Source organism: Taudactylus pleione, unplaced genomic scaffold, assembly GCF_031769625.1.
Source record: "Taudactylus pleione unplaced genomic scaffold, aTauple2 ptg000145l, whole genome shotgun sequence".
Lineage (NCBI taxonomy): Eukaryota > Metazoa > Chordata > Amphibia > Anura > Myobatrachidae > Taudactylus > Taudactylus pleione.
This window is the reverse complement of record NW_028284547.1, coordinates 2,118,622-2,144,463: the sequence shown is the minus strand read 5'-3', so window position 1 is coordinate 2,144,463 and position 25,842 is coordinate 2,118,622. Positions and strand designations below refer to the sequence as shown.

The following is a 25,842-nucleotide window of genomic DNA, read 5'->3' as shown; positions in this document are numbered from 1 at the left end:
TAGCTTTGGGACGTCCCAGCGCAAAACCTGTGTCCCCTATGGAGGAAGAAGAAAAGGAGATTTATGTGCTTACCTGTTTTTAATTCCATAGGGGACACAGGGCGCCCACCCTGACGCACCTGACCTATCGGTGCTTTGCTCTGCTTCCGGTTCTCCTGTTCACATTTCTTGTGTGTATGGACCTGAGTGTGTGCCGGTCTTCTATCTCCTCCTTCTCGCCCCTGGCTTTAGGCTTGTTAACTAAACTGAGGTGCCTGTGCCTGGGGGTGTTGAATCTGTGCTGTGCTCAACAAGTTTAAACGTGTGGTGCCCAGACTTCAACCCACCAACCTATACCCAGCGTAAAGCCTGTGTCCCCTATGGAATCGAAGAAAAGGATTTAACACAGAGGTTCCCAAACTCCGCCATTACAGTCCAGGTTTTAAGGAGATCCATGCTTGAGTCCAGAAAGTTAAATCAAATTGACCGAGGTGCTAATTAAGTCACCTGTGCACAAGCATGGATATCCTTAAAACATGGACTGGAATTACGGAGTTTGGGAACCTCTGATTTAACAGGTCAGCACATAAATCTCCTTTTTGCACACGTATTTGCAGAGTAGAGCAATAGCGAAAAGGCCGTTGTCTCCATAATTGATGCTAATTGTGCATTTTAATATTTAAACTCCGTAGAGGTGGGTCAGATCATCACAGAAATATGGCAGTATGCGGAGAGCATGTTCTGAATGATCTCCTGTGTAAGCCTGGGCTTTATTATACGGCTTTGTGTATAATCTGACGTACACGTGCCTTCTTTCCAAACATCTCTCACTACTGTTGCCTGTCTTTATTCCTAGTTATCCATTGAATACACAGAATCTGACCCCTCTTTGCTCTGCAGGGCTGCTCTGCGTCACCTGTACTGACATGGCCGTGCTCGCAGGAAACAACGGGGAAACCTGTTACAGCAAATATGGAGCCATGTCCGTGAAGTCCAAATTCTGCCATGAAATGGTGAGTTGTCTGTGTGCATGCTCTGCTCTAGTGCTCGTGTTGTGGCAGTACACCGTACATAGAGGTCTGCATCACCACGCCACACAGTAACCTCTTCATTCACATCCCAATGCACTTGCCTTTCTTTTTAGACTACTAGAGTGTCTGCTGAATCTGTCTCCTTTTCTTTTGCATGCAATTACACATAAGAGGTAATTACAGTGTTATAAGGCGTACAAAAAAAAAAAACATTCAGAAATAGAAAAAGTGCAAGGCTCCGCGTACAGGCTCTGCGTACAGGCTCTGCTCAGAAAGCAGCATTCTCATTCACCCTGAAAGAATGCGCATCTCTCAAGAACGGTGTCTCATTTTATATCTGCCTGCGGCACGCGCCCTGCCCTCGCCATGCGCATCGCTTGATTCTGTCTCTTTCGCAGGCCCTGCGCATCCTCTTGCACAGTTTGGATCTGCATTCCAATTGTTATCAGCGTTACATCGTTCCGCTGCTCAGCATCTCTGCTGACTTCTACATACGCGTGTTTGTGCGAGTCTTCACTGGGCAGGCCAAGGTGAAGATGTCCGCCAGGTGAGCGCTCCTCCAACGTTTGCATAAACGCGTGCCGCCTCCTGATGTGTACGCTAATAATAACCTCCCCTTCTCCCTCCCCCCCCCCCCCTTCCGTCTCCGTAGTAAGCAAGCCATGGTGTACAACTGCGCAGGGTGTGGAACCTACCATCTGCAGCGCATGGGTAGAGCTGTTGCCCATGGGAATAAGTGAGTAACCTCAGTGTAAACCTTAGAGAGCAGAAATATGACCAGTCCTTTTCCAGCCTAAGGATTTACTGTGTTAAATAAATCTCATACTTAGAGCTGTATTCAAATTTGAGCCGAGCCGCGATACTTTTTCGCGACCCGGACTTTTTGCCTGTTTTGTAGGCAGAAAAGTATCGCGCATGTGCACGCTTTACCCCGTATTCAATTTGAAAGTAGGCAAAAACGGGACCCGGTGAAACTTGAACAGGCGGAAAGTACTGTCAGATTTGGGGAAATCAGCCTGACACCCCCCCAAATGATGCTCTGACATGGGGGTTCCCTATGGTACCTCCCGATTTGGCTTGCTGAAGGTATTTGGTGTTTCTACTTCAGGGTCCATAGGGGTCCACAGGGTGACCTTGGGGTATAGCTGGATCCTGGATCCTCGGGCACCACGGAGTTAAAGCTTTTAGCTGCTCCCAGGATGCACTTGGGTCCAACCTCCCCTATACCCCGCCCCCGAGCCACAGGCACCTCAGTTTTAGATGGTGCCCGGCCGGAGTCGGGTCACCCTGCGGGGTGGGCTGCAGGAGCAGCCCCCTAAAGCTTTTAATTTTTTTTATTTAACTTAGTTAAATTTATTTATTTTTTACTACAGTTTTTCTACAGAGCGGCAGCGCTGGGCTGTCTGTACAGACGCCCACGCTGCCGCTCCTTCTCCCTGCTGGCGCCGCGACGCCAGCACTGAACTGGGGATCGCGGCGGGGGAAGCCAGAGTCTGTACTAGCCGGACTCTGGTTTCCCCCGGGACTGCTGCCGGAAGACGCCGGGGAGATCAGGTAAGCCGCGCACCGCTGATTAGCGGCGGTGCGCGGGTTCCTTTCAAATGCAGTCCCATGCCCCCGGTCTAGGGGACAGACCGGGGGCGCTAGCGGTGGCGGCGGGCCCCCCCTCCAGCGGAGGCATACCCCGCCAGACCACTAGACCACCAGGGTTAATATCGCGGCAAGCGGGATGCCGGCAACCCGGGGGTTAATATGCTAGCCAGGGGAGGAAGCCTTCCCTGTCTAGCGGCTCCTCCCCTCAGCTCAGCGCGCCTTTCAGCTCGGAGTCTGGCGTCGCTGAGCTGCAGCTACACGGCCACTCCTCCTCTGAGGTCTCCAGCGGCCATTTTCTCTTACTGGCAGCGTGGATACTCTCAGGGAGCACGCGGACCGGTCCCCCTGTGTACCTCTCCCCTGCAGAAGGACAGTGTACACAGCGCTATAGCCCTCCCAGACACTGAATCTGGGAGGTTGATTGTAGTGGAAAGGTGCAGTGAGTATATCTTCCTGCATGGTATGTGACTTTTGCTAGTGCTGCCTGTCTGTGTCTTTTTTCTACTTACTGTCAGCCTATACCTATCCCTTTCCTTCTCCTACAAGCCCTACAGGTGTGTGGGGGAAGGGTGTTTCTACTGACCTCACCTATATAGATCACGTATTTGTGAGGTCCGTCACATACAGTTGTGTGCTACACGGTGCCATATTGTGGGCTGTTGTTCAGCACACTGGTGAGTGCGCACGTTTTCTTCCTAAGTCATGTCTGAGGAGGAGATTGAGCACTCCGGGGCTCCGGTATTGTTCTCCTGCAGGCGCTGTTCTGCAGGAGTGGATAGGGAGGATTTGTCACAGGACGGCCTGTGCGGACGGTGCCAGGCGGTCCCTGGTACGTCTAAACCTCCCATTTCGCAGGAGCCACCATGGGCGATGTTTTCCCAGGTGCTGGTGTCCATCGCGGACCGTCTGTCGGTCCCGACTGCCGCCCCTACTAGGGCGTTGCCCCAGCCTGCCATCCCCCATTCCCCGGGTGTCCCACAATTATTGCAGACTCCCCCGGGGTCTCAGCCTGTTGGTCCCTATGCGGGGTTGCCAATGTATATTCAGTCCACCCCTGTGGCACAGCCGGCTGTGGTGCCGTTTCAGGCTCCTGTGACAGCTCCTCCACCCTGGGTGGATGCGCTTTCCCACACTGTCCAAGATTTGGCGGCAGCATCTTCGGCTTTTCAGTCGATGTTGCGCAGTGACGTGCCCTCCAGGGCGTCTAGACGCTCAGTCATGGCACAGACTGCGCATCTTTCGGATTCTGAGGGGTTCTCTGATGATGGTGAGGTACAGGATGACTCAGCCTCAGATGCCTCAGTCCAGGAGGTAGACACTAAGTCTTCCATCAATGTGCGGGCTCTGGTTAAGGCGGTGCGGGCTATTCTTCTGATTGAGGATGAGGCACCCGCTCCCAAGTCAAGGTATCCTAGTTTTAAAAAAGCTAAGGTTACTTCTACAGCGTTCCCCTTGTCTGATCAGTTGACTGATCACATGGCGGTGGCCTGGCAGACGCCCAGTAAGCGTTTCCTGCCACAGAAACGCTTGGCGTCCAATTATCCATTCCCGGAAGCGCATTGTAAGAAATGGGAAACTCCGCCTGCAGTCGATTCCCATGTAACACGCCTCATCAGGAGTGCTACTTTGCCATTGCCGTCTATATCCTCGCTGAAGGATCCTACGGACAGGAAGGTGGAGACTTGTCTAAAGTCTATTTATTCTCTCTCAGGGGCTGTAGCCCGGCCGTCCATGGCCATCTCCTGGGTGGCCAAGGCCATTGAGGGGTGGGCCAACGCCTTGGAGGACACGTTTACGGATGAATCTCCGGACGTCCAGGGGGCGTTGTTAGGACAGATGAGAGATGCCGCCTCCTACATTGGAGAAGCATCTTTGGATGCTAGCCTGTTGACCTCTAGGGTTTCGGCGGCAGCAGTGTCTGCTCGTAGATCCTTGTGGTTGCGGTCTTGGAGAGCAGACGCGGATTCAAAGAAAGGCTTGGAGGCCTTACCTTTTAATGGGGAATTACTATTTGGTCCGGACCTGGACAAAATAGTAGATACCCTGGCAAAATCCAAGTCAGCCTTCCTCCCTTCAGCTACTACACCTGCTAAGGTCCGGAGCTCGGCGTTTCGTTCCTTTCGGGTTCAGGGCAAGGCAAAGGGTCAGTCCTTCCCGAGGCAGTCCGCACCCAAGACCGCCTCAAAGCCAAAGAAGCAAGCCTGGAGTGCTAGGCGCCCTTCTTCCAAGCCAGAAGATAAGCCTTCTGCGTGATGGGACGGGCCTCCCTCTGGGGGACCCCAGAGTGGGAGGCCGACTTCTTCAATTCGCCCAGTGCTGGCACAATACCACCACGGATGCCTGGGTGCGAGAAGTGGTCTCCCAGGGGTACGCCCTGTCTTTTCGGCACAGGCCGCCTTGCCAGTTTTTTTGCACAAGTCCTTCTCAGGACAAAACCAAGGCCTTGCAGGTTCAGGAAGCCATAGAGGCCTTGCTGACGGCGGGGGTCATTATACCCGTACCACAGTCTCAACGTGGGATGGGGTATTACTCTACGCTGTTTCTGGTGCAGAAACCCAATGGCTCTCATCGCCCCATCCTCAATTTGAAGTCCCTGAACAGGTTTCTCAGGGTTCCCAAATTCAGGATGGAAACTTTGCGTTCCATCATACTGGCGATGGAACCGGGGGATTATATGGTCTCCCTGGATATCCAGGACGCCTACCTCCATGTGCCTATAGCAACATCGCACCAACGGTTTCTGCGGTTTGCTATTCTCCACAACCACTACCAATTCAGGGCTCTACCCTTTGGTCTCTCCACGGTACCAAGGGTATTTACCAAGGTGATGGCGGTCATGGCGGCTCACCTTCGGAGCCAGGGGATACGGTTGCTACCGTATCTAGACGACCTCCTCTTGCTGGCAAGCTCCCCGGAGGTACTGATCCAGCATCTCCACCTGACGGTCGCTTGTCTACAGGCGCACGGCTGGTTGATCAACTGGAAGAAATCCTCCCTCATCCCATCACAACGGATGGTTCATTTGGGGGCCCTGCTGGACTCTCGTCAGCAACGGATTTTTCTGACTCCAGAGAAGGTCTCCTCCTTACAGCTGCGGATTCACAGTTGTCTGAGCAGTGGCAGAGTGTCGGTGCACTCAGCGATGAGAGTTTTGGGGTCCATGGTGTCGGCATTCGACATGGTGGAGTTTGCCCAGTTCCATTCCAGGCCCCTGCAGGGGCTGATTCTTTCAGAATGGAACGGATTGCCACACAGGATCCGCTCTCAGATGCTGGTGTTGTCCTCGGAGGTGCGTCTGTCCCTAGCCTGGTGGCTGCAGACAGCGCATCTCCTGGAGGGGCGCCCCTTTTGGATCCCGGAATGGGTTCTGCTCACGACAGATGCCAGTCTCCGGGGTTGGGGGGTGGTGACAGGCTCCTTGTCACTTCAGGGTCATTGGTCGGCGGAGGAAGCGATTCTTCCCATCAACATCCTGGAACTGCGGGCAGTATACAGAGCCCTGCAGTCGTCCGGCACCGCTCTTCACGGAAGGGCCGTTCAGGTGCAGTCAGACAACGCCACCACGGTGGCGTACATCAATCACCAGGGAGGGACTCGCAGTCGAGCTGCGATGTCGGAGGTGTCCCGCGTCCTGGCTTGGGCGGAGCGCTATCTTCCAGCTCTCTCGGCAGTTTTCATCCCAGGAGTCCTCAATTGGGAGGCAGACTTCCTCAGCCGTTACGATGTGCATCCCGGGGAATGGTCGCTTCATCCAGAGGTATTCCAACTACTCGTGGACAAGTGGGGGCTGCCAGAGCTGGACCTGATGGCGTCCCGTTACAATCACAAGCTGCCTGTGTACGGGTCAAGGACAAGGGACGCAGGCGCAAGTCTGATAGACGCGCTGTCGGTGAAATGGCTGTTTCAACTGGCTTACTTGTTCCCTCCGATATCTCTGCTGCCTCGGGTCCTGCGCAAGTTCAAACAGGACGGAGGCACACTGATCCTGGTGGCCCAGAAGGCCGTGGTACTCCGATCTGCGGAGCCTGTCCATCGACGCTCCGTACCTCCTACCTCAACGGCGGGACCTGTTGTCTCGGGGGCCCTGTCTTCACCCGGATCTGGGTCGACTATCTTTGACGGCGTGGCTCTTGAGACAGCCGTCCTGAGGTCTCGGGGCTTTTCTAGCTCCGTTATTACCACCATGCTGAGGGCGCGCAAGCCTGCTTCCGCGAGGATCTATCACAGAGTGTGGCACACTTACTTTCAGTGGTGCGAGGCCAGAAACTATGATCCCCAGGTGTTCCGAGTTTCGCGTATTCTGGCTTTCCTTCAGTCCGGTTTGGACTTAGGATTACGTCTTTCTTCACTGAAGGTACACGTGTCTGGTCTGTCGGTGTGGTTCCAGCGCAGGATCGCTGCTATGCCGGACGTACACACCTTTTTCCAGGGTGTTTTGAGAATCCAGCCTCCCTTTGTGCCACCTGTGGCCCCGTGGGATTTGGCGGTGGTTCTTAGGGCCTTACAGGGTCCTCCTTTTGAGCCCTTGGAGTCAGTGGAGCTCAAGTGGCTAACTTTTAAAACTGTTTTCCTCTTGGCAATTGCTTCTGCCAGGAGGGTTTCAGATTTGGGGGCGCTTTCTTGTCGTCCCCCTTTTCTGATTTTTCATTAGGACAGAGCGGTGCTTCGCACTCGTCCTGATTTCCTGCCTAAGGTGGTTTCCAGGTTCCACATTAATCAGGAAATTGTTGTACCAGCCTTTCAGTCACCTGATCTTTCGGCTGGGGAGACTTCCTTAGACGTTGTAAGGGCACTCCAGGTTTATGTGGACCGGACTAGTTCTGTGAGGAAGTCGGATTCTTTGTTTATCCTCTTTGGTTTTCACAAGAGGGGTTGGCCTGCCAACAAACAGACTCTAGCCCGTTGGCTTCGTTCTGTTATTATTGAGGCTTATATGCAGGAGGGTTTACCTGTTCCAGCCTCGGTTAAGGCTCATTCCACTCGGTCCGTGGGCCCTTCTTGGGCTGCTAGCCGTGGCGCCTCTGCTGTTCAGCTCTGTAAGGCGGCCACCTGGTCTTCCATTCAGACCTTTTTGAGGTTCTATGCGTTTGACACCTTTGCCTCTCAGGATGCATCCTTTGGGCGCCGGGTTCTCCTATCAGCACAGGAGCGTCCCCGCCCTTAGTTGGACTGCTTTGGGACATCCCCAAGGTCACCCTGTGGACCCCTATGGACCCTGAAGTAGAAAACAAGAGATATGGTAAGAACTTACCTTTGTTATCTCTGTTTCTACGAAGTCCATAGGGTCCACAGGGCACCCGCCCTGACGCACCTGGCTTCATATGGGCTCTGTGACTGGTCACCGGTTTTCCGTCTCCCATTTCTGTGAGTATGGTTCTTGTGTGTTCCAGTCTTCCTTCTCTCTGTTTCGTCTCCTCCTCCGGCCTGGGCTGCTTACCAACTGAGGTGCCTGTGGCTCGGGGGCAGGGTATAGGGGAGGTTGGACCCAAGTGCATCCTGGGAGCAGCTAAAAGCTTTAACTCCGTGGTGCCCGAGGATCCAGGATCCAGCTATACCCCAAGGTCACCCTGTGGACCCTATGGACTTCGTAGAAACAGAGATAACAAAGGTAAGTTCTTACCATATCTCTTGTTTTTCAAACGGGCTCAATATCTGCTAAATAGCGTTTTTCTATACGTGGTGCAGAATAGTATTCAGGAGTATTTTTCCCAGAAAATAACTTATCCCAGCAAATTGGGGTACTTGAAAATTGGGGTCAGTATATTTGAAAGTTGCTAAAGTGAAGTTGAAAAAATCGTGAAAAATCCATCTGCTGCAAGCACCAGCAATCCAAAAAACACCTGGGGCATACTTGGCGACCCCCCCAGAGTCAAGTTCGCTAGTATTTAACTTTGTAACGCAACATTTTTTTTTTCTCAGCCCCCTAGGCTGCAGGGGTGTTCCCACAACGTTGCACCCCAAAACCCCAATTCTGCACTTTTTTCCGCCTCCCATTCATAGGCGAAACTTTTTCGCCTAGTACATTGCATTGAGAGTCTTTCAAATTGAATACGGGGGTGAAAGCAAAACAGGCGAAAATGACGTCATCGGCGAAAAGTATCGCGGATCCGGACTTTTCGCCTCAAATTTAATACGGGCCATATTTGGGAGGACTTTACTATATAATAAAACACGAAAGCCGTGCGAGAATTCTCCCGTGTGTTACAGAATGTGGCCACTAGAGGCAGTGTTCCATTTAGCCTCTGCCTCTGTACTTGTTGCCTTTGTACATGGTGACTGCATAATCCTGTTGGGGGTGCAGCCAATAACTCTTTGTGGCCTGTCTTTTATATACAGTATGAAGTTCTCGGCGGGGACCGGCCCTCCTGTGGGAACCAGCTGTGAATTCTGCCATCAGAGGCACCAGGTACAGCCCCTGCGCAGGCACTGTGCCTCATTCGCAAAGACTTACGGTCTGCCCCATTGTGTGACAGGCCAGGCATGTCGTTTCAGGTTGGTGGTCCCATCTGGGCAGAGCGTCTCCATGATACAGATTTTGTACAGAGGGTCCTGTCCGCCTCCGAGCGGAATCCAAAGAGATTCAAGACGACGGATAGGATAGAGGGAATGCTGAGCATGGTGACAGAGGTGAGAATGCCATTGTCGGGGGAACCGGCGCCCCCTTGTGACTCATTTGGGGTTGACGCTGCCGAAAATCCTAAGGAACTATGGCCCTCATTCAGAGCCGTACGCTCTGAGCAGAGCGCACGCTCTGCATGAGGGCCGGGCTCCATTTTCATGGAGCGTCCTCCTGGACGCTCGTATAGCTGTGGGTCACCACCCACAGGCTATACGAGCGTGCATTTTGATGGCCGCGATGGTCATGACCATCGCGACCATCGAAATTGCGAGCCGGAGCCTGCGGTTGAGGTTTTCAACCGCAAGCTCCGGAGTGATTTTGGCTCTATCAGAGCCAAAATCACTCCCACTGACATCACTAGTGATGTCAGTGGGCCGGCTTCTGACGGGAGGCGTTCCCGTGGGAACGCCCCCGTCAGGGAGGCACGCCCCCGGCACGCCCACCAAAGGGGGCGTGCTGTCAATCAACATTGACAGCACGCCCCCTTTGATCGGACACAACGAGCGAAGGAAAGTCCTTCGCTCGTCGTGTCTGGCGCATGCGCACGACGGAGCTCCCTCCGTCGTGCGCATGCTCAGTGCAGACCATCGACCCACTTGCGAGCGGACAGCCGCTCGCGAGTGGGTCTGAATCAGGCCCTATGGTTGGTAATTGTGTAGAAGCAGAATGTGGCTGGTTCATTGCGGTAGAAGGTTTGTAAGAGACCCTCACACAGTCCCCTGTCTGGGCTTGGTTGGTAAATCTGGCCAGTTACTGAATAGCATTTGAACAAGTATAAAGCATGATTGGTGGAAGCCGGACCTCACAGCTGGCCTAATACTTATAGCCATTGTTTTTGTCCCCCCTCCCAGGAATTGGACATCCCATTATATTACACCCTGGACAATCTGAGCAGCACCGTTCGGTGTAATACCCCCTCACTCCTCCAGTTCAGGTGACTTTTTATATATGTCAGCGTTTATACCATCATAAGGGTGGGCAGTAAGCTGCTGATGAACTACACATCTCAGCATGCCCTGCAACTGTTTTACCATGGCCAAATAGTGAAACTGTGGCAGGGCATGCTGAGGGATGTTTAGTTCTATAACAGCTGGGGGAGGGGGTGCTTATTGCCCACCCCTGGACTAAGCCCTCTCTTCTGTTCCAGGTCAGCCCTGCTCCATGCTGGGTATAAGGTCTCCCTGTCGCACGCTTGTCAGAACGCCATAAAGACCGATGCTCCCCCCTCCGTCATCTGGGATATAATGAGATGCTGGGTGAGTGCTATCCCGGTGTGTGAGTTCCTGTGGTATTTGCCTATCTATCTGCCATACACGGTAGTGCTTTACCAGACAGTAGAGCATATTATGGTAAGGTGCATCTGACGACTGCACAAAGTGGATAGTTATTATAACATACAGCCAGTCCGTGCACTAGACCTCTGTGACGTCACAGGCGTACAGCAAAGGGAAACAAACAGGAAACCGCCGCGCTTATGCCAAAGTGTTAGAATTAAACTCAAGTGCTTTTTTGAGTCGGGGAACAATGGATGCAACCTTATAGACTATTAAAAATGTAATATGAAATATAGCAATGTATATACAGTATAAACATATAACACGTGCACAATACACAAATATAAACATAAATAAATTCATCCAGCAGTATATACAATATAGTTGGAGTAATATTCCTATATAAAAATATAGGGCCTGATTCAGCAGTGAAAAGAAGGGGTTCTGTTCATCCTGGTGGCTCTAAATTGGCCCCAGTGACATTCTCCACATGGCGGTGGTCAATCTCGGCGGCTCCCGGAAAGGTCCTTTTCTTTACTGCAGGCTAGCTTTAAGGATATGTCTGTTGAAGCCATGACTCTTGGAACAAAGAGTTTGTCTGAGACGGTGACTGGGACCATGCGGCAGGAGTCGACCTACCAAGTCCTTTAGTTTGTCCATGTTGCTTATGGTCTTACAGGAGGGACTAAGGTTGAGGTTCTTACAGGAGCCGAAGGTTGAGCTCTCAGAGAAAACCAGCTTTCCTGCTGGTGGTCCAGAGGTCAGGCTTTTACTGGGGCCGGACAGCCTGTTCCTGAAAGTCTCAAGACCCATTCTACCAGATGGGCGAGTGCCTCCTGGGTGGCTTCAGGGGAGCTTCTGTGTAGGGGCTGCCACCTAGTGGCCTGTTCATATATTCACCAGATTCAACATGTTTCATGTGTTTGCGTCCAGGGACAGCAGTTTTGGAGAAAACAGATTGGATAACTGAGTGCCAGACAGGCGTGTTGTATAGGGGGTGGTGCTGCAAACGAGTTTAAAGTGTCTGCACTCCTCCAGCACTGACTGTGCTCCAATGTCTCCCAGTGGGCTCAAATAAAAGGATGTAACGCATACTTACCTACTGTTCCGGAACGTCCTGGAGACTATGGAATCTAAAGTGGCTCTGACGCCTGGAACAGTAGGCGCTGCCCACTTCCTGAGTGAGGGGGAGGCCCAGGGGGCTTGACTAAGCAATTCACACTGAATCGCATCATCCTAACCTCACCCCCGCTTTACAATGCAGGGAATTGTGGCTTTATATAGAGGGGGTGGGGCCACAATGGCGCAATCCTAGCACCACACACTGCCCCCCTGGCTACACCACACCCCCATACATGTCACTAAGTGTGATTTAATGTATGTAAAAAAAAAAAAAAAGTCTTTGTGTGAAAGGATTTTCAGATGTTCTTCATTTTACAATTTTTGTATCATGGACAAAGAGGTAAATACTAATTGTATAAAAGGTACATTTTACAGTCATATACCTAAATAAATGTGATCTGCTACAGGAAAAACAGAATCCGGTGAAAAGGGAAAAATTGTCTGTGACCAGCCCAGCGTATCACATCCTCAGCACAGAACCCAGGTATGTATAGAATATATGCTGTATGTGTATTATACCGCTCCTCTCTATTACACTATACACAGCGCAGACACCTCTGTGGGGAGATCCCAGTAATATCTGTGTATTATACATCTCCTCTCTATTACACTATACACAGCGTAGAAACCTCTGGGGGGAGATCCCAGTAATATCTGTGTATAAATCCCAGTAATATCTGTGTATTATACATCTCCTCTCTATTACACTATACACAGCGCAGACACCTCTGGGGGGGAGATCCCAGTAATATCTGTGTATTATACAGCTCCTCTCTATTACACTATACACAGCGCAGACACCTCTGGGGGGAGATCCCAGTAATATCTGTGTATTATACAGCTCCTCTCTATTACACTATACACAGCACAGACACCTCTGGGGGGAGATCCCAGTAATATCTGTGTATAAATCCCAGTAATATCTGTGTATTATACATCTCCTCTCTATTACACTATACACAGCGCAGACACCTCTGGGGGGAGATCCCAGTAATATCTGTGTATTATACAGCTCCTCTCTATTAAATTATACACAGCGTAGAAACCTCTGGGGGGAGATCCCAGTAATATCTGTGTATTATACATCTCCTCTCTATTACACTATACACAGCGTAGAAACCTCTGGGGGGAGATCCCAGTAATATCTGTGTATAAATCCCAGTAATATCTGTGTATTATACATCTCCTCTCTATTACACTATACACAGCGCAGACACCTCTGGGGGGGAGATCCCAGTAATATCTGTGTATTATACAGCTCCTCTCTATTACACTATACACAGCGCAGACACCTCTGGGGGGAGATCCCAGTAATATCTGTGTATTATACAGCTCCTCTCTATTAAATTATACACAGCGTAGAAACCTCTGGGGGGAGATCCCAGTAATATCTGTGTATTATACAGCTCCTCTCTATTACACTATACACAGCACAGACACCTCTGGGGGGAGATCCCAGTAATATCTGTGTATTATACATCTCCTCTCTATTACACTATACACAGCGTAGAAACCTCTGGGGGGAGATCCCAGTAATATCTGTGTATAAATCCCAGTAATATCTGTGTATTATACATCTCCTCTCTATTACACTATACACAGCGCAGACACCTCTGGGGGGGGAGATCCCAGTAATATCTGTGTATTATACAGCTCCTCTCTATTACACTATACACAGCACAGACACCTCTGGGGGGAGATCCCAGTAATATCTGTGTATTATACATCTCCTCTCTATTACACTATACACAGCGTAGAAACCTCTGGGGGGAGATCCCAGTAATATCTGTGTATAAATCCCAGTAATATCTGTGTATTATACATCTCCTCTCTATTACACTATACACAGCGCAGACACCTCTGGGGGGGGAGATCCCAGTAATATCTGTGTATTATACATCTCCTCTCTATTACACTATACACAGCGCAGACACCTCTGGGGGGGGAGATCCCAGTAATATCTGTGTATTATACATCTCCTTTCTGGCTAATTTTCTCTGTGCAGGATTCAGGCAAATTTTGACATTCGAGAAGATGCAAATCCAAAGTCACGGAAATTGGGTTTAAAGAGGTTCCAGGAGAATCCAGAAGCTTACTGGGGTCCTAAAGTACGAGCGAATGCCGGGTAATTACAGGTTGTGTGACTAATGGAGGAGTGGGGTTTATTGGTGTCTGACATACAGGCGGCTTATTCTCAGTATATGTAGTGCGTGTGTTTTTATTAGAGATGAGCAGTTCGGTTTTACTGTTCTTTTTGACAAAATAGCGATAGTTTGGATTTTTTATTGGTTATCCAAAACACTTGAGAGCCAGATAACCAATAAGATGCCGTTTTTCAGATCCGAACGTAACTGAGTAGAACCGGACCGGTCATCTCTACATTTACCGGTGCTCTACTTCTGAGGAACAATATGAAAGTAATATCTGTAGACTTACCATCGCAGATTGCATAACAAAATACATTACTAGCCAAATAAACTTTAACTTTGGATACTTCAACTTATGGGTCATATTCATTTGTCAGCGACCAAATTTACACGACTACTGCGACCACTTTTTTTCTTTGTATTATATTCAATAAAAATTTATTGATGGAAAAAAAAAAAAGTATTTATGGGGGTACAGAAAAAAGGGAAACATACATAAAATAAATTATTAGGGGGTGACAGTACATTCAAAGACATTAAACAAAAACTGAAAACCTCAATTACCAGAATAGATAATTAAATTAAATAATTTGGTCCACCTGTGGAATCTCATTTAAATCAAAAGGAGAGGCACTTCGAGGGATTGGAGAGGATAAGGACAGGGGTGCAACCCTTCCATCTGTAACATAAAGATGCCGAGGATGCCATTTCACAATAGGGGATGAAGTAGCCGTAGAGTTATCAACCTCCCTCATCTCCATTTCAAAATAGAATTGTGTTTTAGTTATAACTTTGGCTAATGGAGGAGGGGAATGGGACTTCCAATGCTGAGCTATAGTGGCTTTAGCAGATATCAGGATGTGGCCGAGAACGTATCAGTCAGATTTGGGAACGGAGATTGGATACCAGTGGAGAAGGGCGAGGGAGGGATCTAGAGTTAAAGTGAGACCTAGGACATCTTTAATAAGAGTGAATACTTCTTCCCAGAAGGGGCGTAATAAAGGGCAGTCCCAGAAGACATGGAAAATAGAGCCTTCAGAATGACAGACGCCAACAGAACTTTGAGACTATGGGCCAGATTTTATGTAATCTAGAAGGTGTCAAATATAATCTATTTAAAAGTTTTACATACATTTCAATGTGATTAGTACATTTAGACATGGAGAAGGTAGAGAGATAAATAGTCTCCCATTGGGAGAGGTGAAAGTACGTTGAAGATCTGTTTCCCACCGGAGTTGGGCAGGGGATTTAACGGTCGGAGCTATAGGAGAGAGTAGGGAATACCAGAAAGATATAGCCCCACTAGAGGAGGGGTTATTAAATTTCTGCCACCACTTTTTAATTACCGTGGGTATGCACGCTCTCGATACTCACCGTATCCAATTGGAATGGTGCATACACACGGTCAGATTTTTCTTCAGATCTGAACGATAACGATTTAAAAAATCGTTCATATCTGAAGGAAAATCTGACATATCTGACATGCCTGAACGATGCGCGATCCCGATGGTCAGATAACGATATCTGACATCTGATGTGTTTGCAGGCAGATTTGGACGATTCCATTCATTTTAATGCAGTCAAAACTCGTTCATAGTTCAAATCGTTCATCTAACACATCTGACAAATCTGACCGTGTGTATGCACCATAAAACAGTCGGGTGCAGTTTTGTTTTTTGTTTTTTCTAAACCCTGTAAAAAATGTAACAAAGAAAACAAACAAATAGTGTATATTACGGTCCTAAAGAAAAATATTTTTAGCTTTAAAATGGCTGAATAAAAAGCTATTTTTTTTTTTTTTCATTTAGTTAAATTTTGGGGTGAATAAAAATACGGAAAAGTTTATTTTGGAGTAATTTTATGGCACTTGAAATTTTTTTTATTTTAAAAATACCAGTAACTCCCACCTGCAATAATAAATACACCTCTCCCATATATACAGCACCCCCATGTCCTACATCTTTTAACCTATTATTCCGCACTTTTAAAAATGTTACCCTACTAATGAAATTTAATTATGCCCCAATTAAGCTAATTAAAAACCACCAATTGCCTAATTAGTCATTAGGGTTCTGAACCAAGTCCTGACATCTTTACCTGGACTCCCTCTTCCTTATTGCTACTCCCGGTACTTGGTCAGATTCTGCTGCACCCAGTTGCAGCGCAGGGCTCCTTCTCACCACCAATGCTGGGAGTATCTCTCGTGGGATTCTTGGTGACAGGAGGTGGCGTCCTCGCTGTCTGGAGTGAGGGCACAGGACGACCCACAGCCAGAGTCCGAGAGGGAGTGAGAGTAGCGGCAGCTCTCCCCCAACTCACAGGAGCCCTGTAGGAGAAATAACAGGTGTCAGCCACAATCCTCCAGGGTCCAATTAGCAACATCACTAGACCAGGTGAGGCGCTGAGTCAGTGTTAACAGGAGCACTCTGGTGGGTCTTCTGCACCTATTTAGCTTCCATGGCTGCACTGATCTGCTGGATATGCGTCTGGTACCTCCAGCATTGAACGTGGATGTGATTTGAGCCAGTGTCGCTTATCTGTTACCACAGACAATTTTGTCCAAACACCCCTGGTCATGTTCATTAAGCACACGTGGTTGGCCACTGCACTGTCCATGGTGGGTGGTAATGGCTTCCCTGTACACACGCGACACGTAGATCAAGGAATGTTGAACGTCCACACAACTTCGGAAATGGAATGTCCCATCCTTCGTGCCGCTATCGAACTCGATAATTCACGTCGCCTTACCATAAGCAGTCTAGAAGGTGTTCAAACTGACTCACAAGATGTCAGATTACAAATGATGCAGGTCTAGGCACTTCCAAGATGTCACAGTATGGTGATGCCACCTGCCGTTACCTTTACATACTATCTCATAACTTTAGACTCTTCAGTGTATCATACCTATAGATCACAGGTTCTCAAACTCAGTCCTCAGGACCCCAAACTGTGCATGTTTTCCAGGTCTCCTCACAGCATCACAAGTAAAATAATTAGCTCCACCTGTGGATCTTTTAAAATGTGTCAGTGAGCAATGACTACACCTGTGCACCGTCTGGGTGACCTGGAAAATGTGACCTGTGTGGGGTCCTGAGGACCGAGTTTGAGAACCTCTGCTATAGATAATTCCCAGTATTAGGCAGATCTTCCTTTCACAGTAAAAGTCCTGCAGTCACAATTCCTCCCTTGATCAGCTTGCCGGCTGCACCTACTTCTGGAATATTTACACATTTTAATGAATCAATATCTGTTTTTTTCCAGACAAGATTTAATTATAACTCTACACAATACTAGATTAAGCTGTGGGTGGGTTTTCATTGTGTTTAGCTAATTTAGAGACGCTGCCTCTTCCTTTCCTGCAGGGGAGGAATATCTAGTACGCTGGAAGATAGGAGAAAACAGCATCAAAACAAGAGAAAAACCGCCACGGAGGACGACGGGAGCTTTAAGCAGTTCCCTTGTAAGAAATTCAGGCAGGTGAGTGGTGGGTGCTTCTCCCGCTCCCTAAGCTGTCAGTGCTGTCAGCTTCTATTGTTTATCTGTATCCTGCACTGAGCAGATGTGATCTTTTACATTTACTATCTAGCTCATTGTTCAGAAAATAAATCCTCTCCATAAATGCTGACACCTGTTATTTCTCCTACAGGGCTCCTGTGAGTTGGGGGAGAGCTGCCGCTACTCTCACTCCCTCTCGGACTCTGGCTGTGTGTCGTCCTGTGCCCTCGCTCCAGACAGCGAGGATGCCACCACCTGAGGGTGCCCTTCTGCCATTCAGTTCTTATGGTTTATGGGATTTTGCAGTGAGGCCAATCTGTGGCCAGACGGATGGACCGCAGAGCGCTGGCCGCACTATAGCTTTATATTGAGGAGGAGATGGTGTCGGACTTGTCTATCCAATAGCACCAGAGGGATTTTCACTTCCGGACTTCCGCTATTAAAACAAAATATATTATTTGAGTTTTTAAGTACTTTATTTTTTATTTTTTTTAAGGAAAATACAATTTATTAAAGCTGTGTGAAATAGTGGTACAATGCGTATTCAATAAGGTTTGGGGGGTGTAGATCTGTGACAAGTGCCCGTAGCAGGGTTCCCCAGCGACTATCAGCTGCCCCACCCGCCGTGTTTTCTGTACTGGACGGTCGCGGCGAATGTGCGGATCTCCATGGGGCTCAGAGTGACGGAGGAAGGGTCCAGGACAATCGTGGCGTTTGCACTGAGTGTGGCACCTGCACAAGAAGAAAAATTAGTCTTCAGTTAGTAAGAAACCAAAGCTCCAAAACAGACAAGTAGTGTTACCCATAACAACCAAGCCTATCATTTCTTTACTGCATTCTAGAAAATGAGAGAGAAGGGGTGGCATTGCCATAGCAACCCATCAGATTCAGTCTATCATTTTCTAGAATGCAGTAAAGAAATGATAGGCTGACGCTGATTGGTTGCTATGGGTAACACCACCACTTGTCCTTTTTTTTTTTTGAAGCTTTGGTAAATCTCCCCTCTTACTCCCAATATGCCCCATTCCCAGGTACTGGCTGTCTGCTAGCCTTACATCTGCAGGAAGGCCACACCCTCTGTCAGATCACTCTCTTCCTGACTGTTCAGTCTGTGCCCTCCCATGCACACAACCCAGTCTCTGGCACAGGCATGGCTGGGTACACCAGTAAGAGCTTCTTTAATACCAGTTTTGTTTTTTGATTTTTTTTAAATGTTTGGAAAACATCCTCACTAACCTTATTAGGAGGTTCATATATAGAAGATATTACCTTGGTCAGTGGCTAGAATGGACATCACCTTCTGGAGGAATTTCTATTAGTCACTGGTGGTCGCACCCTTTTACACGACACAAACTGATCCGATCCACCAGGGAGGGTGGGATCAGTAAATAATACACAAACCACTTAATATAATGTGCAGAAATGTAGGTCTGTGCAAAGAGGCTAGATACAATGATGAAGGCAGAGAGGAGAACACGCGTGTGTGTGGTGACAGATGGGCAGGCAGGGGGAGAGCACGAGTGTGTGGTTACAGGGTTACCTCTAATCTTTCTGCCTATGTTGATTCTTTTCTGAAATCTCCTCCTCATTGGAGGTCCCACCTTAAAGAAACCACCCATTTTCTCAACAAAATACAATCCATAACAGGGAAAGATACTTATGTCTTCCATACATTAGATGTTAGATCATTATACCACACCAGCGTGGCATTGACATAATTGCCACAGGTTTTTATCGTTCTGGGGACCTCATAAGGCAACACAAAATCTCTCTACTTGACTTCATTTCCTTCATTCTATTTCACAATTATTTTCTTAACACTTTGTTTACAGATCATGGGAACCAAGTTCGCTCCCAGTTATGCCAATCTATACATGGGGGAGTCCAAGGACCTCTGTGTGTGCCTGGTCTTCTATGGTCGTTACATAGATGATCATTTTATAATCTGGGATGGGGATCTATTCACAGTTGGTCTCAACTCTTAACACGAACACCTTTAATTTATCCTTCACTTTTACATATGACAAGAAACACAGTTTTCCTGGATGTGACCCTCATGGCTCAATATAACATTATTCATACATCAAATTACACTAAACCTGTTGCTACTCAATCATACGTATCTTGACTTTAAGAGTGCAGGGAGTAGACCTTGGAAAACAAACATTCCTAAAGGCCAACTAATGCGCAGAAATTGCTCACAGGTTGATACCTTCTGTTCACAAGCAGAAACTATGATGGCGTCTTTTAGAAGGGGAGGCTACCTAGAATCACGCTTACAGAAAGTATTAAAAGTAGTGTCAGAAATGGATAGAACCAAAGTTATAAAGAAGATAAGAATACTGAAGGGGAAGCTTCTCATTTGTTCGCAAATAGAATAACTGTTTGACAAAAATTAGAGATATTGTAAATAAAAACTATAGTATCTTGAGACATGATCGGTTCCTCTTAAACCGATCATTACATATAGGAAAAACAAATCACTCAAGATGATCTCAGCTCCTAGTTATTAGAAACCTTCAGGTGTAGTTCTGACTTCAGAGGGAAATTGGCTTCCATGCGGACCAGATGGTTTCCATCGATGTGGAAAAACAGGATGTACAATGTTCAGTCACATGAAGAAAAAAAAACATCCAACATCTAATTGAATACAATGAATGAGCTTCATCAGATACTTTTGTTTATTTTTAATTGTAACAAACTATGGCATATATGCTCACTTGTTGCTGTGGTTTGAGATACGTGGGGCGGACTACAAGAACATTGAGGACACGTTTTATGGAACATCAATGTAAATATAATAAAAGTACCCACCCACCGTGTCTCAAACCACTTCAACAAAGTTCACATGAGTGACCCCAAATCTCTGGTATAAATTCTGTACCCACCATTTCTAATCACACTTAGAGGAAGAGGCTACAGATTTAGCCAGTTGTGTCACCAAGAGGCGTACTGGACATTCCAAAGTTTCTCTGTTTCCGGAAGGAACTAATGAGTCGACCGAACTCAATACTTGCATTTAAACTTTTTGCAAACATTTAAAAATAGCCTTGAATAGATGGATTTCCCTTTGTGGTGATTTGCAATATTCTTGCTATACATGGATATTATAACTGACCATGTTATGTAATTCTCTCCACCATATTTGATTGTTTGAAGATCTCGCTCGTGATTACATAACCATTCTGGAACAGGACTTAGGGCCTGATTCAGAGCCGCTCGTAAGCGGCCGCTCGTTCGCACTGAGCGATGTTCGCACAACTGCGCATGCGTACGGTTTGTAATACGCATGCGCAAACCAGTCAGTGCGGCCGAAAATCGTTTGTTCGCTATATAGCGAATGCCTGCTACTTTGAGTGACAGGAGGAGGCGTATGTGGGTGGTAACAGGGGAAGGTGCTTGAAAACGGGGAGTGGAATTCAGAACGCAGGCGTGCTTAAAGGTCAAAACGGGCGTTTTAAGGGAGTGCATAATTAATACAGCAGCGTCATTGACCACGTCACTTGTTTTTTTTTAAGTCAGAACTGCTCGTAAAATACCGGTTGAAAAAACCAACCACAAGAATAGCGAGCAGTTCATACGCTGTACGATGTACTCGATTAATCTAATAAATAGCGGATATGACGTATGGTGCGAGCGGGAAGGGGGCGTATTAACAGCCATCAACTCTGTGAAGACCACTTGCCAATAAGGACTGTATGGACTTGCTATTCGTGGAATGGTAAATCTAATATACCTTCCTAATTTGTATATCTGGATTGAACACGAATTTACCTTGTTCTAGAGAATTCATCATCTGTAATACACAATGGTTGTTAAGCTCTAAAAGTACACTGCTGTATCTATTTGTAAAGTGTAACAAATGTGTGTGTGTATATATATATATATATATATATATATATATACACACACACACACAAACACACACACGCATATACACATATATGCTCTTATATGTTGTATATTATATATAAACATAACTAAAAATCAGTTTTTAATATCAAGCCGCAATATAATAATTTTTAAACCTACAGCACAGAGGTTCCCAAAACTTTAATTAATCACCTCAGTCAATTTGATTTAACCATCTGGGCTCAAGCACGAATATCCTTAAAACCTGGACTGTAACAGCTGCTATAGTGCTGTTCTTTTATTGTTAATTTTAATCTTCGGCTTATCTGGGTACACAATAGACGATATGTCGTCCGATCCCGCGGTTAGGTTAGGAGCCACATATCGGGCACATTGTCTAGTGTACACCTATGATATACCTGCTCCCGTGGGTCGCTAGCGACATCCCCCATCGGGATGTCACTAACAATGCCATGCTGCAGATTGAAGCATGACATGTAGCTCCACCCCGTCGTACCCGGCTTCAGCAAGTGTGTATGCACTTGCAGCATGCAGGATCCCCTCGCCGGTGATATCGCGCTGGGTACACATCGTGCAGTGTGTACCCAAGCTTTAAACTTGGGACTTAACACCCACTTGTTACAGCTGCTTTCCATGGCTGCACCCTGATTGGATCATTACTTCTCTTTTTTTTCTAGACAGGAAAAGCACCCGTGTATGGTTACAGGGGCAAGCAGGAGGGAGTTGCAGTTAAGGGCTCCTGCTCACCACCAATGCTGGGAGTATCTCTCGTTGGATTCTTGGGCCGCATTAGACAGCTCGAGTCAATCAGATTTTCTACAGCTATTCTAGGGTGGGCAGGGTGACGCTCAAGAGTATGACGTGTGTAAAGGGCCAAATAAATGGGGCATAGTCACTAGAAAAAGTAGGGGTGCGTGCGTCCATGAGATGCGCCCCCTGTTTATCACTGTAGGTGTGCCCAGCACTCGCGTAGATGCTGGGCTGCCCCCAAGCTCTCCCTACAGTGTGAATAGATGCTGTGCCCATGCACATGCCATCTTATCACTCGCTAGTGATTTATTTCACCAAATATCCTCCCCTAACACTCAAAATAACCTGCGTCAGAGCCAACATGAGAGGATATACAGAGGTGTAATAGTGCAGACTGCCCCATGTAAGTGAATTTCTATAGCAAAAGATGGCACGTCCGTAAGTCACTCTCTGCCTGCTTAGGTTGAAGGTCCACATTGAAGCATGGTTACCTGCTGAGGAGGGACAGACACATTCTTATATTCAATCTATTTATATGAAGTTAAAAACAGGATTTTGGTACTTACCGTTAAATCCATTTCTCCGATTCCACAGGGGACACTGGAGCTTCATGACAGTGGGGTATAGACGGTGGGTTGAGTTGAGCCTGGCACTTTAAAAATCTACAAGTGTGACTGGCTCCTCCCCCTCTATGCCCCATCAACCCCAGTTTTAAAGAACTGAGCCCGAGAGGAGACGGAGAACAGACTGAAGAACAGAGAAGGAGAACAGGAAAAGAAACATCCAACATACTGACACACCGCAAGAACACAGCAGGCTGCAGTGATAAACAGTCACACAATAAAAACAGACAAAACTGCAACAGAACTGAAGCAGAACAAGCAACTGAGAACAGGCAAGAAGCACTGGGTGGGCGTCCAGTGTCCCCTGTGGAATCGGAGAAATGGATTTAACGGTAAGTACCAAAATCCTGTTTTCTCCTTCATCCACTAGGGGACACTGGAGCTTCATGACAGTGGGGACGTCCCAAAGCTACCCTCCTGGGGGGGAGAGTGCTGAACGCCCTGCAAGACACTACGACCAAAATTTGAAGCAGAAGCCGCAAAAGTGTCAAATCTGTAGAAACGTACAAAAGTATGAACCGAAGACCACGTCGCTGCCCTACAAAGCTGTGAAGCCGAGACACCTCTATGTGCCGCCCAAGAAGTACCCACAGAGCGCGTAGAATGCGCAGAAATGGATACCGGCGGTGGTCGAGCAGAAGCAACATATGCCTGACGAATAGTCAGACGAATCCACCTGGCCAAAGTTTGTTTAGACGCAGGCCAGCCACGCCGATTAGCATCATAAAGGACGAATAGAGCCTCTGATTTACGTAGCCCCTCAGTACGGGACACATAAATGCGAAGTGCCCGAACCACATCCAAGGAGTGAGAATCCCCAGAAGAGTCCGACAACGCTGGCACTACAATCGGCTGATTCAGATGAAAACCCGAGACCACCTTGGGCAAAAAGGAAGGCCGGGTACGAAGTTCCGCCCGATCTTCGTGAAAACTCAAGTAAGGGGAACGGCAGGACAAGGCTCCAAGTTCAGACACACGTCTGGCCGAAGCCAGGGCCAATAAAAGGATCATCTTCCAAGTCAAATACTTCAATTCCACCTCCTGCAAAGGCTCAAAGGTGGATGACCGAAGAAAAGATAAAACAAGATTCAGGTCCCAAGGAGCCATGGGTGGCACAAAGGGGGGCTGAATTCTAAGTACCCCTTGAAAAAAGGTCTGAACCTCCGGAATCAGAGCTAGGCGACGCTGGAAAAAAATAGAAAGAGCAGAAATCTGCACTTTAAGCGATCCCAAGCGTAACCCCGTATCGAGGCCTTTTTGAAGAAAAAGAAGAAGACGTGGTAAATGAAAAGAGGAAGTGGAGGATCCACGACCTTCACACCAGGAGATATAAGCCCTCCAAATGCGATGATAATGCGCTGATGTTACCGGTTTTCTAGCCCTAAGATTGGTAGGAATGACCGACCTAGGAACTCCATGGCTTCTTAGGATGGCGGTCTCAATAGCCACGCCGTTAAACGAAGCCGCCGTAAATCCGGGTACACACATGGACCCTGTTGTAGAAGGTCCGATCGTAGCGGAAGAGGCCAAGGTTCGTCTGCCAGAAGGAATAAAAGATCGGAGTACCAAACCCGACGAGGCCAATCCGGAGCCACTAGGATGACGGTGGACGACTCTCGTTTGATCCGCTTGAGAATCCGAGGGAGGAGCGGAAACGGTGGGAACAGGTACACAAGGCTGTACGGCCAAGGGATCAGTAAAGCATCCGCTCCCACCGCTGCCGGATCCATGGTCCTGGAGCAGTAAAGGGGTAGTTGATGATTTATCCGAGATGCCATCAGGTCTATCTGTGGCTTCCCCCATCTGCAAACCAGTTGATGAAAGACCTCGGGATGAAGGGACCACTCCCCGGGATGAAGATCCTGACGACTGAGGTAGTCCGCTTCCCAGTTGTCGACCCCCGGAATAAACACTGCGGAAATGACCTCTACGTGTCTTTCTGCCCACAGAAGGATGCGACTGGCTTCTCTCATTGCCATCCGACTGCGGGTTCCCCCTTGGCAATTTATGTATGCCACTGCCATGGCGTTGTCGGATTGTATCCGAACCGGAAGTCCTCGTAACAGAGGAGCAGCCTGTATCAAAGCTCTGTAGACTCAAAGCCCGCAGTTCGAGAACATTGATTGGTAAGAGGGACTCCTGCTGCGACCAAAGCCCCTGGAAGTGATTGTCCAGAACCACCGCTCCCTATCCGCGGAGGCTGGCGTCCGTGGTGACCAAGGTCCAATTCCAAATTCCGAAGCGCCGACCCGCTAACAGATGCTCCGTCCGAAGCCACCAGAGCAAGGATATGCGGGTCCGGGGAGACAGACACACCAGCCGATGCATCTGTAGGTGGGACCCGGACCACTGAGACAGAAGATCCAGTTGAAATATTCTGGAGTGAAATCTGCCGAATTGGATGGCCTCGAAGGAAGCCACCATTTTCCCCAGGAGACGGATGCAAAGATGCACAGATACTTTCCTGGGTCTGAGCACTAGACGAACCAGCTCCTGTATGGCTAGGGCCTTGTCCCTTGGCCAGAATATACGAAGCAGAACAGTGTCTAGAATCATTCCTAGGAACTGAAGTCTCTGGGACGGCATCAACTGAGACTTCTGGAAGTTCACAATCCATCCATGTTGAATGAGAATCTGATGTGTAAGGGACACTTGGTGTAAAAGGACTTCTGCCGTCGGAGCCTTGATGAGTAAATCGTCTAGGTACGGAACTATCGTCACCCCCCGAGAGCGCAAGTGAGACACCATGACGGCCATCACTTTGGTGAATACCCTGGGAGCTGACGAGAGACCGAATGGCAGGGCCTGAAACTGGAAATGAGCTTCCCTGATGGCAAATCTGAGGAAAGCCTGGTGAGGAACCCAAATTGGGACATGCAGATAGGCGTCCTTGATATCTATCGACACCAGAAACTCTTCTGCCTCTAGTCCCACAATGACAGAATGGAGAGATTCCATCTTGAACCTGTGAAATGAAAGATACTGGTTCAAGGATTTCAGATTCAGAATGGGTCTGATTGACCCATCTGGTTTCGGAACCACAAAAAGGTTTGAGTAAAACCCTTGTTGTCTTTGTGCAGTGGGAACCGCCACAAGGACCTCGGCCAGCAAAAGTTTCTCAATCGCTTGACGCAAAATTAGTTGCTTCAAGGGATCGATGGGCAAACCTGTTGTAAAATAACGACCAGGAGGAGTGAAAGCGAACTCGATCTTGTACCCTTGAGATACCAGATTTCGAACCCAAGTGTCTGGAGAAGTCCGTCTCCAAACCTCCGAGAAACGCTGGAGGCGAGCCCCCACCTTCGGATTTCCGAGATGGGATGGGAGCCCGTCATG

At 48.2% G+C, this 25,842-nt stretch overlaps 1 protein-coding gene across 2 annotated transcripts in view; it reads left to right on the top strand.

Moving 5' to 3' along the window:
* The window catches only part of TRMT1 (tRNA methyltransferase 1), a 43,962-nt gene that overhangs the window by 13,676 nt on the left and 4,444 nt on the right, over window positions 1-25,842 (top strand). The window contains exons 7-17 of one of the 2 annotated variants that reach the window (XM_088473941.1): window positions 880-992; window positions 1,409-1,557; window positions 1,663-1,746; window positions 8,940-9,009; window positions 9,096-9,230; window positions 10,074-10,156; window positions 10,370-10,478; window positions 12,026-12,102; window positions 13,624-13,743; window positions 17,128-17,242; window positions 17,412-17,791. In XM_088473941.1, the coding sequence (XP_088330067.1) occupies window positions 880-992; window positions 1,409-1,557; window positions 1,663-1,746; window positions 8,940-9,009; window positions 9,096-9,230; window positions 10,074-10,156; window positions 10,370-10,478; window positions 12,026-12,102; window positions 13,624-13,743; window positions 17,128-17,242; window positions 17,412-17,519 (1,163 nt within the window). In that variant the 3' untranslated portion in view covers window positions 17,520-17,791. Of the gene's footprint in view, window positions 1-879; window positions 993-1,408; window positions 1,558-1,662; window positions 1,747-8,939; window positions 9,010-9,095; window positions 9,231-10,073; window positions 10,157-10,369; window positions 10,479-12,025; window positions 12,103-13,623; window positions 13,744-17,127; window positions 17,243-17,411; window positions 17,792-25,842 lie in introns of those variants that run through there. The other variant, XM_088473942.1, reaches the window with a different exon arrangement.